Raw genomic sequence first — 11642 nt, 5'->3', positions numbered from 1 at the left:
GTGGCTCCCGCCATTGGTGAGCCAATGGATATTATGACTGCCTTACAGCTTGTGCTCAGGAAGTCACTTGCTTATGGTGGTCTTGCACGTGGCCTTCATGAGGGTGCCAAGGTTATTGAGAAGCGCACCGCACAGCTTGTTGTTCTCGCAGAGGACTGCGACCAACCTGACTATGTCAAACTTGTCAAGGCCCTTTGTGCTGAGCACAATGTTAGCCTGCTGACAGTTCCAAGTGCAAAGACCCTTGGAGAGTGGGCTGGTGTAAGTGTCACCGATGCAAAATTGTTTTACTTTCATTATTTTGTACAACACTAAATTCTGTCAGTTCTTTTATTTTTCTACACTCTTTTCAAGTCTTCTCTTGATTAATTCTGTTGGTCCTCCATGCAGTTGTGCAAGATTGATTCAGAAGGAAAAGCCAGGAAGGTGACTGGCTGCTCTTGTGTTGTTGTGAAGGTATGAACATCATAGAAATTTCAATGTTTGATATCATGTTTGGGTTTGCTTTCATGAAAGTAAAAGATTTTCTATGGCTTCTTGCTTTGATTTAATAATTGTTTGTCTATAATCTCCGCAGGACTTTGGCGAGGAACATGAAGCTTATAACGTTGTCCTTCAGCATGTGAAAGCTCAATGAGTTGCACATGATACATAGTTTTGTGTTTGGCTTCATTTGGGACTTGTTTCATGATAATGAATTTTGCAATGTAGCTGGAGTATCTATTTTAGGGATTTTGATTATTTAAGTTTGACTATGTTGCATTACCCATTGCTTTTTCTTTTAATTTATTTACATACTTCTTTTGCACTTGCAGTTAATGAATCAATCAAGGGAAATTAATATTAGAGGGTAATCCTTTAAAAATATAATTTTATAATGTCCTGTTTTTTTGCCTACGGTACTAAGTTTTGGATAGACTAATTTTTAACACTTAGATTGAACGATATTTTTGTAGTCTAAAGTTATTTTCTGTCACTCTTACTCTTTTGTGCCCCTTTTTTCAGAGCTTAAGATAGAGTTTTAAATTTCTAATGTTTTCTCAGAACAACTACGTAATGAACTGTCAATGTTTCCAAATATTAAGGTATATAAAGCAAAAACAAAAGTAAATCACTAAATCGGTATTGAATTCTTTATTAATTCCGAATCACCTGCTAGTCCTGATAAATTTCCTTTATATAGATGTTCTTAATTCTTTTTGTTTTTTCCCTTTCATGTATGTGAATGATAGCGTTCATTGGACGCCCATGAATCTAGTTGGTGTCGTGTGGGTGGTCTCACACTCCCACCCTGGTGCTCATAAGCAGATTGTGTGGTACTAAATTCTCATTGTCATTTTTATTTTGAATTGAAAATATCTATACATATGAAGTTATGGTTGTATCTGTTTTAACCTTTATGATTAATAATTATTATCTACAAAAAATATTATATGCACATAATGTAAAAAAGCTTATATAGACGATCGATAGCCCAAACAATACATATAATGTAATGTAACATTGTAACATATGTTGTATTATTTTTCTTTTGGTGAAGACAAATTTAAATTTAGGCTGAGATTAATCTTGACATTGCAATTAAAATTGTTTTTTATGTTGTTCTTACTTACTACTTGTATGGGTAGAATTAAACTATTAAAGTGTTAAATTATAATAACAATATAAGTATTAACTGATAACATAAAGTAAAATTTATATTGGAAGTCTTAAGAATTGAATTACAACTTAAAAAATTGAAACAACTATTAAGTTTCATACACAAATTATTAGTTATTTATTATTATAACTAATAAGTCGACTAACAACTTCTTGTTATCAAATCTAAATATTGTCTATAAAATGCTCGTAATTTTTCTTTTCTATAAAACATTTATCTTTTTGATTTGTACAATGTTATTTCATCACAATGTTAATTCAGAAAATTTGGTAGTTTTTATCATCCTGTTTATTGACACTTGCAAGTAGGGATGGCAAAATTTTTTGAAACTTGGAATCCTTATAAGAGCTATTCCAAATGGAGACACAAAGACGAAAATTTTTTTTCACGAGAATGAGGATGGGATAAAATTCTCCCGGAATATGCGCAGAAATTCAAGCGGGAATTTTCGTCCCTGCTAATATTGAATTATTAAATTTATTTAAAAATCTTTAATAATTTAATTTTAGTGTAGATTTTTTAGTCATTTTATATAATATATATTAAAAAACCTAATACTAATTTAAAAAATGTCTTTTTTTCTTTCTATAACACTAACATTGTACTGACTTATATTTCCAGTCTTTTTTTTCCATGAGTATAATGTATTATTTTATATTTTTTTACCTTTAATCTTAAATAATACTCTATTTATATGTTATAATAATATTATGATTTTTTAAATTTTTTATTAGAATTTTAATATAAATTATTAATATAAAGAGACAGAAAATGAAATTCCAAAAAAAATGGGGTCCTACGAAAATAAAGTTAGGAAACAACATTTTTTCTAGGGGTGTTCATAGATCGGATCGTATATGCAGATCCGCGATAAATATCCGCATCCGATCCGAAAATTGCGTATACGATCTGATCCGTACATTGATCGGATCGGATCATCCGATCCGCACCCTTTACGGATCGGATCGCGGATATCTGCTCTACATCCGCAGATCCGCACAATAATAATTAAAAATAAATAAATATATATATGTTTGATATTATATTTACTTGTTTGTATATTTTAGTTAGTAATTATTATTCAAATATTTTTATTGAATTTTTTATATAAAAATATGATTAAAAAAAGATGATTCAATTATACGGATATATTTGATATCCGATCCGAGAGTAAAAAATACGAATATTATATTCAATCCGATCTGATAGAAATTATACGGATCGAATCAAATTTTCAACCATACCCGATCCGTACACCCCTAATTTTTTGGGCGAATATCGAGCGAGAATGAAAAACAAATTTAGAGACAAAAACAGGGAGCAGAAAGACATACCCGTCTCCGCCCCACTCTACCCCGCTGCCATCCCTACTTGCAAGCACAGTTCAGTTAATCAACGATTGTGACTCCTAGTTTAACTAAAAGTTTCAGGTTAAAGTCCTATGTTAACATTTAGAATCTAGAACTTTGAAGTACGATTGATCCTATCTATCTCAAACAAAATTACTTTGGATAAAAGAATACTTGTGATTTTTCACTAGCAAAAGCTTATGTTCATTGACATATTTACCCTTCTGCATTTGCCTATCAATGATACATAGTTGCATCATATCCTCAGAAGTGTTTTCTGAAGCTAAAATGTAACAATTTCTTCATATTTTGAGTTTGAATCATTGCACAAAAGACAAAACCAATCCATGTTGCACACATTAGTTCCAAAATTGTAGTTGTGTCAGCACAACAGATTGCATCAACTAAAAGCAACTGTTATGCTCAACAGGTGTTGAAACTAACAATAAGGGCAAAGTTGTAATTCCATGATAATGACCAAACCATGGTTCAAGTTCAAGACTTTCATGGTTCATCAACTCACCAGTCATCACTAGCCTCAATAGTCAATTACCCCCCAAAAAGAGATTCAATAAAAGCATTAAAAGGTTGCAATTATGGATTTATATACGAAAAGAAAATGACCCTTTTATTGATTTTTTTTTGAAGTAACCACTAACCACAATAAAAAGTTTGTTTTTTTTTTTTTTTCAAATCCTTGTAACTGTTTCTTTTTTGCTTGTTATGTTTACGTGTTTGTGTTTGTGTTTTTTGTTTTCGATTGCATGTCGAACACTTTGCTACAAACCCCTGAGCTGTGTTAATTTGATTTGATAGCTTAGGGCTATAAATTTTGACCACCCCAGTTACTGTTTTTCAGTGACTGTGTGTTTTGTGATCACAAAGAGAATGGCATCCACTAATGAGACTGAAAATCTGGGTGAGAGTGATACTCTGATGAAGCTTAAACATGTTGGGAGGAAGCTTCTCAGATGCAATGTTCCTGTTGATGAGCTTCTTGAACTGCTTGATGTAATGTCTTCTCTTCCCTTTTCCTGAAATATCTATATATGTTTCTGTTTCTGGTTGGTTTTTGTGTCATGAGTTTTATTTTGTTTTCTTAATTAATCATGGATTCCTTGTTAAGCTGAATGATTGCTTGTTGATTGGAATTTTAGTTTCTGGTGTGAGTTCTTGTTTTTGTTGTAATTCTCTCTGTCTTGCTCACAATTTGAACATTTCGTGCGTGTGTGTGTGTGTGTTTGGGAGTTCTAACATCAAAAAGGATTAGAACATGCAAATTCTTGATAGTTTACAGAAGAAATTGAAAATCATCATTAGTATGATTGGTTTTTATTTAACTAGCATTTGCCCTTAGGATTTGATGGGGTTAATCTGTAATGGGTTAACCCAAAGTGGGTGTTTTCTTCTTCCAAAATTCATTTTTGCATTTTTATCTCATTATGAATAGAGGGAAACTTCCATCTTGGAAAACTCCTTTGGAGGTTCAATGTTTGACCATTGAGATTTCAAATGACTCACTATGCACCAAAATGTGGATGCTTAATAGCAAAGGTTAAATTTATGCTAGTTGGAAAAACCAAGTGGATTCGAGTAATGATGCGAATTCGGAATATAGTCATTGATCACAATGATTTTTTTCCCAAGTTCAGAACAAATTTAGACAACACTATCACAAAAAGTGTTCCATTGCCATGTAAACTGATTTCATTATTGGTTTTTGGCTTTGTAACATTCAGAATCTGGACCTGATACTATCAACAGTCAATCAATTACCAAGTGAGCCAATGCAGGAAGCACTTGTACCTTCCATGAAAGCATTGATTTCTGATGAACTTCTAAGGCACACAGATGAGGATGTTAAGATTTCGGTTACATCTTGCATTGCTGAGATTACAAGAATTACGGCCCCGGATAGCCCTTACGACGATGAACAGATGAAGGTACTGATTGATTTTAGTCTGATGCAATTGTCATTTTTCATTCAAACAACTCAGGCATGCTGAATACTATAAACTATATCAAGACTTTTTTTTGTAACCACACGAAATCTTTCCTTTTCGTGTGAGCAGGAAATATTCAACTTAATGGTGGCAGCTTTCGATAAATTATCTGATATATCTGGCCATTATTATGAAAAGGTCCTCTCGATACTCGATAATGTCGCAAAGATCAGACTTTGCTTGGTCATGCTGGACCTTGAGTGTGATAACTTGATTATTGAGATGTTTCAACATTTCTTGAGAATTGTAAGGTTAGATGTTAGAACCTTCACAACCTATTCCTGTCACACCTTTAAGGGTTCCTTTGCAATTGGATTATTACTAACTCAAGATATTGTTTGCTTAATTTAAAGGTCGAACCATCTGCAAGATGTAATTGATTCCATGGAATTAATAATGACTCTGGTATTGGATGAAAGTGATGAAGTTTCGGCAGACCTTCTTAGACCTCTATTAGATAGTTTAAGAAAGGAAAATCAGGTAATATTAGTGCAATCTGTCAATTTCATCTCGTATAATTTTTTTATTTTCACTCTTTTATTTAACTTGACAAATGAGATTTATTTTATTTTTCCCAGACAATTTCTCCTACTTCTTGGACACTGGCAGAGAAAGTAGTTACCAATAGTTCGGTTAAGCTTAAGCCTTATCTTTTGAGAGCAGTGGAGTCCTCAGGCAGAGCTCTCAATGAGTATGCGCAAATTGTAACTTCTATTTGCCAGAATGAATCTGAATCCTCCCAACACGATCACTCAAACGAATACAATAAGGAAGTGGTGTGTCTTTCTTGTTCCATGCAATACTCCCCAATAAACTAAAATTTACAATATGAACTGTGTTTGTGATGCAATGTATTGGAAACATAAGAAGAGTCATTTTCTTTCTCAAAAAGCATATGCTTGAAACTCATTGGCACTGTTCATATTTGTCCTCTTGGTGCAACAAGTTGAGGTAAATTGAAGTTGGAATTGGTTTTGTTGCATGCTTCAGGTTCAAGCTGTCGAGAATGAGCCTGATGTACCCAAAGATGCAGACGAACAAGCAACAACGGCAACAACTCAGATTGATGCAGAGGAACAACCAACAACGGCAACAACTCAGATTGATGCAGAAGAACAACCAACAACGGTAACAAGTCAGATTGATGCAGAAGAACAACCAACAACAGTAACAGCTCAGATTGATGCAGAAGAACAGCCAACAACTGTAACAGCTCAGATTGATGCAGAAGAACAACCAGCAACCACAACAACTAAGATTGATGCAGCCAAAGATACGGTCGAACAGCTCTCCGACGTAATTATCCTTTCCGTTTTCAATAAATTATTCAATTCTTGAATTTTTGTTTGCTATCAGCACTTGATTCATTAATCAATCAACATTAATTCAATACTAAATAATGAAAGCATGAAACCTTATTCTTAATCAGGTGAAGAAGGGGCTCAAACCAGATATTACTTGTGAGAGAAGTGCCGAGATTATAGAAGAAACAAATTTAAATATAATAAGTGCCCATGGTTCTACCATGGATGATCAAATTATCAAAGAGTCTGGTTCAAAAAGGAAACCGCATCCTGATCATACTAAAAACTCCAAAAGTAGTGACACACAAGCCAATTCAGAAGCAGGAAATTTAGATGCTGTTAAGGAATCAAGATCAGAAACTCATCCAAATACCAGGTCGATTAAGAGGGGTCGTAAGCCTAATTCTTTAATGAATGCTGAGGAAGGCTATGACCATTCCTGGATTCGTTCAGGAAAGAAAACTCGAAAACTGACTTCATCTAAAAAGAATGGTAATAGCAGCTCTGTTTCTCTGCTTCCTGAGGGTCCTACATCCCAAAATGATGAAATGCAGTCAAAGCCTGAAACTGCAAGCGAAGCTCAAGCTTCTCAGCTGGAAAAAGAGAACACTCCACAACCTGTTCAATCCAAAAAGACTCGCAATGTTAGCCGAGATTCTTCACCGAATGAGAACCCTGCCTCCGGCAAGGAAAATGTGCCATCAAAGCACAAAGATACCTGTGAAGAACATAAAGTTTTAGCTTCCGAAACAAAAACTGATAATAATACTGATGTTAGTGCTCCTTCACCAAATCCTAACTTTCCTGATGCAAGCCGCCGGAAAAGGGGCCGACCAAGGAAAAAAGTTAGCACAGGGAATCAAGATGTTGATCCAAATTGTTTGTCAAAGTCAATGAAAGACAATTCAAGTCCTCAGCCCGAGGGAAATTCTTCAGAATCTCCTAATGATAAGTTGAAAAAGGAATCTGAAGTAAGGAAAGATTCTGAAGTGAAACCTCATACTTCAATTAGGAAAATCAAATTCACTATGAAGAGTGATAAGAAAAATGCTGCGGCTCCCAAATCAGTAGTTGTTGGGATGGAACCTAAGGTTCCTTGTGAAGATGATCAGAAACAAAAGTCTGCTGTAAATGTTGAGGTGGAAAATAGAGAAGAGGACAAACCCCCATCCCAAAAAGAAGCTAAGAAAAGGAAGAAGCTTAAATCCACTGCTAATAAGGATATCGACAAATCGTCTGCTGATGAGGTATTGCTAGTATTTTTAAACATTTTTTCAATGTGATGCTTACAGTTTAAACATTTTTAAGTAAGCTCTTATATTGGACTAAAGTCCTTATACTATGCTAATATTTTTCAACCAAATCCTTCTCGTGTAAAAATTTCGTAATCAAGATCTTATGCTGTACAAAAATTTTCAGGAAAATGGTCATTTATCATCCATGACCATTACATGAGCTTTATTACAAAATTTTAAACTCAAGGATCTTGTTAAGATATGCTATGATATAGGCACTTGATTAGATATATGTAACGCGTATACAATATACTAATCTGATTACAAGTTTTAACTATAAAGACCTAATTAAAAAATGAGTGACAGTGAAACTATAAAGACTTTCACTAATTTAGCCTTAGCCTTTTTTTACATTCTTGGATAACAAAATACAATATTCTAGTATAATATCCAACCTAAGATATTTTGTCTTTTCGGGGGATCATCTTGTCTCCACTTTATAGGAGCTAATTACAGGATTTGCAAGTAAAACATTAAATGGAGTTGAAAAAACCCCTCAAACAAGGCTGACAAGAAGGCATGCCAAAGGAAAGGTAAATGCATGTAATTGAAATCTAGTGGAGTAATTGAAATTTCAGTTTCTTTTTTTTTTTTTTCCATTAAAAAGTCTTGAGGTGTCCCAATTTCCTTCAACTTTTATAGCCTGATATTCTTTTTTGCCATAACCTGGTTCTGGAAGATCCTTAAAAAGCGACACTCATTAAGGATATGTGCCAGTTCCAACAATTAATATAAACTGCCTTTATATTACTAACATTGCTGAATACCAGCAACGAAAATTTCTTCCTGGCTCCATACCATTAGTTAATGATATTAGTCATCATAGTTTGAATCATAAACTTATTTTCAGTGTTAACAAAAAACAAAGTTTCCTTATTCATCTCCTTTCAATTGCTGTTATATTCTTTTTTACTTCAGGAATCGAAAACAGTTGACCTTGTCGAACCATTGCCTGGTAGTAAGATCATGGTCTGGTGGCCAGCGGACAAAACGTACGTATTTCAGTCTTCTTACCAACTGTGGCCTTTATTTCTGTTTTTTTAGAATCTGAATAGATACTATGTAATTATGTTAATTTGAATTAGAATTTGGGAAAACATGAAATTCATGCAATCTCTATCCTCTCTTCCATCTCAGCAGTTATGAAGCTGTAGTATGTCCATGCTTGTGAACTATCAATTTAGGATAATGCTAATACTTAGAGCAAAAAATGCTATTAATTGTCGAAGGCTTCGGCATGGAGTTCCTATGGATAGTGAAAAAATACAGTTTATTGTTGATGGAAAAAGAAGACACTATACAAAAGGAGGGTGTAATTGTTGTGTGCAATCTCATTCCTTTTCTTACTAGGTCTTAGCTTCTTCACTAAGCTCTCTTATTTTCCATACATATAATTGATGCTCTTATAAAATTCTTTTCTTCAGGTTTTATGAGGGGGTTGTTGAATCTTATGATCCTGTCAAAAAAAGGCACACGGTGAGATGGTTGCGATTGGTCTTATTTTCTTTGTTGATGCATCTTCTTTGCAGATGTGAGCTTTATACATTGTCAATTTTCCATGTGCTTGTTTGGAATCCACTATGCTTGTTATTCTTTAAACCTCAATGAATGTTCACTGAAATTGATAGATTTTGTATGCGATTAGCGCTCGATGACATGATTATATCTTTGCTATGACTTTTCAATAGGTTTTGTATACCGATGGGGAAACCGAAAGATTAAACCTTAAAAAGGAGAAATGGATGGCTGCTTCTGCAGATGTGTGTATAAAGCTTCAGTGCCTTTTTCAGTTATTTTTCGACATGTTTGATTTCATCAATTTAATACATGCATAGTTACATTATGCTACCAGGTACAAGGACTTGCTCTTCAGAGACTCGCCGAGGCATCGGATACGTAAGTATAATCATAATCCGGTCTGTTGAATCTGTAGTAGAGACTCGTCGTGTTAGATACTTCATAGATACTTTTACATATTTCTAGCTATACTTTATTATTTTTCATACTAGTTTTTAAACTTATTTAGAGTATCACATGATTACATTTCTCTTAGTTATAAGTTGTGTTTTATGTTAATTATTTTAGAAAATTTGTATAGATATATGGTATGTTCTTAATGTTGTTGTGTCTTGGTATCGTCTATGTATCTCGTGTCAATGTCCCGTGTCAATGTCCGTGCATCATATCTGGTATACTTGTTTCCTGAAGGGAAGCTAGCATAATGCGGTTGCGCTCTCGCTCCTACGACTTTGTGAACTTAGATGCTTTGTAATTATTGTTGATGGACCATCTCTTCATTATGTTATTTGAATCCTGATATCTTAAGCTTATTCTGTTGAAGTTATTGTAATGTGCAGAACACAAATGAACAACAATGAAATATCAAAGTTGGAGTTGGCAAAGGGTGTAAAAGTCAACTCTAAAAAATCCAGGTTAGTCAACTTGGGATTAACAAAAGGAGCATTCCTTCATTTGTATCCTTACTGAAATACTCTAATGGATCAAATAGGGGAAGACCTTGTGCCGGCACCTCGAAATCGAAATCGAAATCTGTAAAATCAGTGATTCTGTCTGCACTCGACAAGTCGAGTTCGGCTGATGATGCCCCGGACCATCCGCCTTCCGGGAACACAAAAGCCAAGCGATCAAAGATGGGTTCCGAGCTCAGGAAGAAGCGCAAGATGCTTGAATTTTGAAGTAGGAAATGTGCCAAGAAAATGTTACAAGCCTTAATGTGATATAATGTAGTGTTTATGTAAAATTTGTAAGTTAAGTCTCTTTTTGCTTCTTATTCAATCTCAAGAACTAACCTTGCTAACTAGATAGTTTAAGCATATTTTAAGGGAGGTTTATGTAAACATGTTTTTATGTGTATAGTATGATGATGTCTACTATTTATGCTTCAAGGGTTTGTTTTGGAAGGAAGTATAGCCTTATTTCTTAAAGGTTAATTAGGTTAATTAGTTTGGAAATATTTATATTTTGATCTAATTTTTCAGCTAGATTTTTTTTATTTAAAATTTTTTAATCCTAGTCTTACTAGGACAAATAATAATGAAGTTCTTTTTAAGGTGAATTATATGGTAAAGAAGTAAGTTTACAGATCTTTCTTCTTATGGAATGAAAGAGAAATTGAAAAAGGTAGGATTCACACTTTAAATAGCAATAAAATAATAAAAAATAATTATAAAAGGAATTTATTTTCTTTTTCTATACCACTTCAATTTGTATAGTAAAGTGTCTCTTTTTTAATTGAATTGAATAAATTGTTGTGTTTGACATCGTAGTATTATGCAGGAATTGGTTGATGTGAAAGTTTAATGAATTAAAAGTTGATATAGGTTATAATTAAAAATTAAAAATATTATAGGAGTTTAATGACTCAAAATATAGGAATTTGTAGAATAATTAAATCTTTTGCATAATCATTATTAAACGTTTCTTAAATAATGGATGAAAAAATTACTTTCTTGAGTAAGGGTTGTCATTTGTAAAATTGTCATCTTCTTTTTAAATAAATAAATAAAATAAAATGGGAATTTGACCTTAGTCAACTCCTACTATAGATTAGAAACTGAAAACTTGGAAGGTATATATAGTTACAAAGGCAAACATAATGGTCTCATATGACAACAAACCACTCCCCAACCAACTTTGAAAAATTATACATATGACTCNATAGTTATTTTTGTAAATATGGTGTTATATAACTGAATATATGTGTAAAATTATATTACATTGATAGTATATTAAAATTAAATTATATATAATTTTTAATATGCTTAGATTGAGACACCTAATGATTATTACAGTTTAAATAAGTGTGTTGATGATGAATTAATATACGACTATGTTACGTGTATATCAAAATTAATTACTAAAGTCAGCCACTAATATAAAATATATGTTAAAATATAAATACATATTGAAAATAAATTAAATTATATATATATATATAAATATATTAATAACTAATTTTAATGAATAATTTTAATGTATAAATAATATTTTTTATTAACATATTATATTTA

General features: G+C 32.9%; 2 protein-coding genes across 6 annotated transcripts; both read left to right on the top strand.

The window, feature by feature from the left end:
* Positions 1 to 9: 9 nt before the first annotated feature.
* On the top strand, positions 10 to 767 carry LOC107463827 (40S ribosomal protein S12; the record flags this gene model as incomplete). Its single annotated transcript, XM_016082708.3, is given in 3 exon segments — positions 10 to 261; positions 391 to 456; positions 578 to 767. Coding segments are annotated over 3 exon segments (378 nt in total), but the record flags the coding sequence as incomplete, so codon positions are not given.
* A 2621-nt stretch (positions 768 to 3388) lies between these two features.
* LOC107463779 (sister chromatid cohesion protein PDS5 homolog C) lies at positions 3389 to 10534 on the top strand. Of its 5 annotated transcripts, XM_052254064.1 has the most exons (16): positions 3390 to 3596; positions 3869 to 4020; positions 4749 to 4952; positions 5082 to 5263; positions 5366 to 5492; positions 5591 to 5788; positions 6003 to 6147; positions 6187 to 6308; positions 6442 to 7563; positions 8055 to 8144; positions 8530 to 8603; positions 9036 to 9087; positions 9300 to 9371; positions 9464 to 9507; positions 9969 to 10043; positions 10121 to 10534. In XM_052254064.1, the coding sequence occupies exons 1-16, from the start codon at positions 3494 to 3496 to the stop codon at positions 10305 to 10307; spliced, it is 2949 nt and encodes a 982-aa protein (XP_052110024.1). In that variant the 5' UTR covers positions 3390 to 3493; the 3' UTR covers positions 10308 to 10534. The 5 variants fall into 5 exon arrangements, 2 of the variants coding, with proteins under 2 accessions (XP_052110024.1, XP_015938133.2); XR_001586964.3 differs by having other exon boundaries at positions 6003 to 6308; positions 9953 to 10043; positions 10121 to 10267; XM_016082647.3 differs by having other exon boundaries at positions 3391 to 3596; positions 6003 to 6308.
* Positions 10535 to 11642: the final 1108 nt, after the last annotated feature.

This window comes from Arachis duranensis, chromosome 9 (genome assembly GCF_000817695.3).
Source record: "Arachis duranensis cultivar V14167 chromosome 9, aradu.V14167.gnm2.J7QH, whole genome shotgun sequence".
In the NCBI taxonomy this organism is placed as follows: domain Eukaryota; kingdom Viridiplantae; phylum Streptophyta; class Magnoliopsida; order Fabales; family Fabaceae; genus Arachis; species Arachis duranensis.
This window is presented reverse-complemented; position numbering and strand designations above follow the sequence as displayed.

What these genes read in the sequence shown, in the direction of transcription:
- LOC107463779 (XM_016082647.3), top strand. Translation starts at nt 3,494, where the DNA reads ATGGTTCAAGTTCAAGACTTTCATGGTTCATCAACTCACCAGTCATCA. An exon ending in ACAAATCGTCTGCTGATGAG is followed by an intron (nt 7,564 to 8,054) that starts GTATTGCTAGTA and finishes TCCACTTTATAG; the next exon opens with GAGCTAATTACAGGATTTGC. An exon ending in GGATGGCTGCTTCTGCAGAT is followed by an intron (nt 9,372 to 9,463) that starts GTGTGTATAAAG and finishes TTATGCTACCAG; the next exon opens with GTACAAGGACTTGCTCTTCA.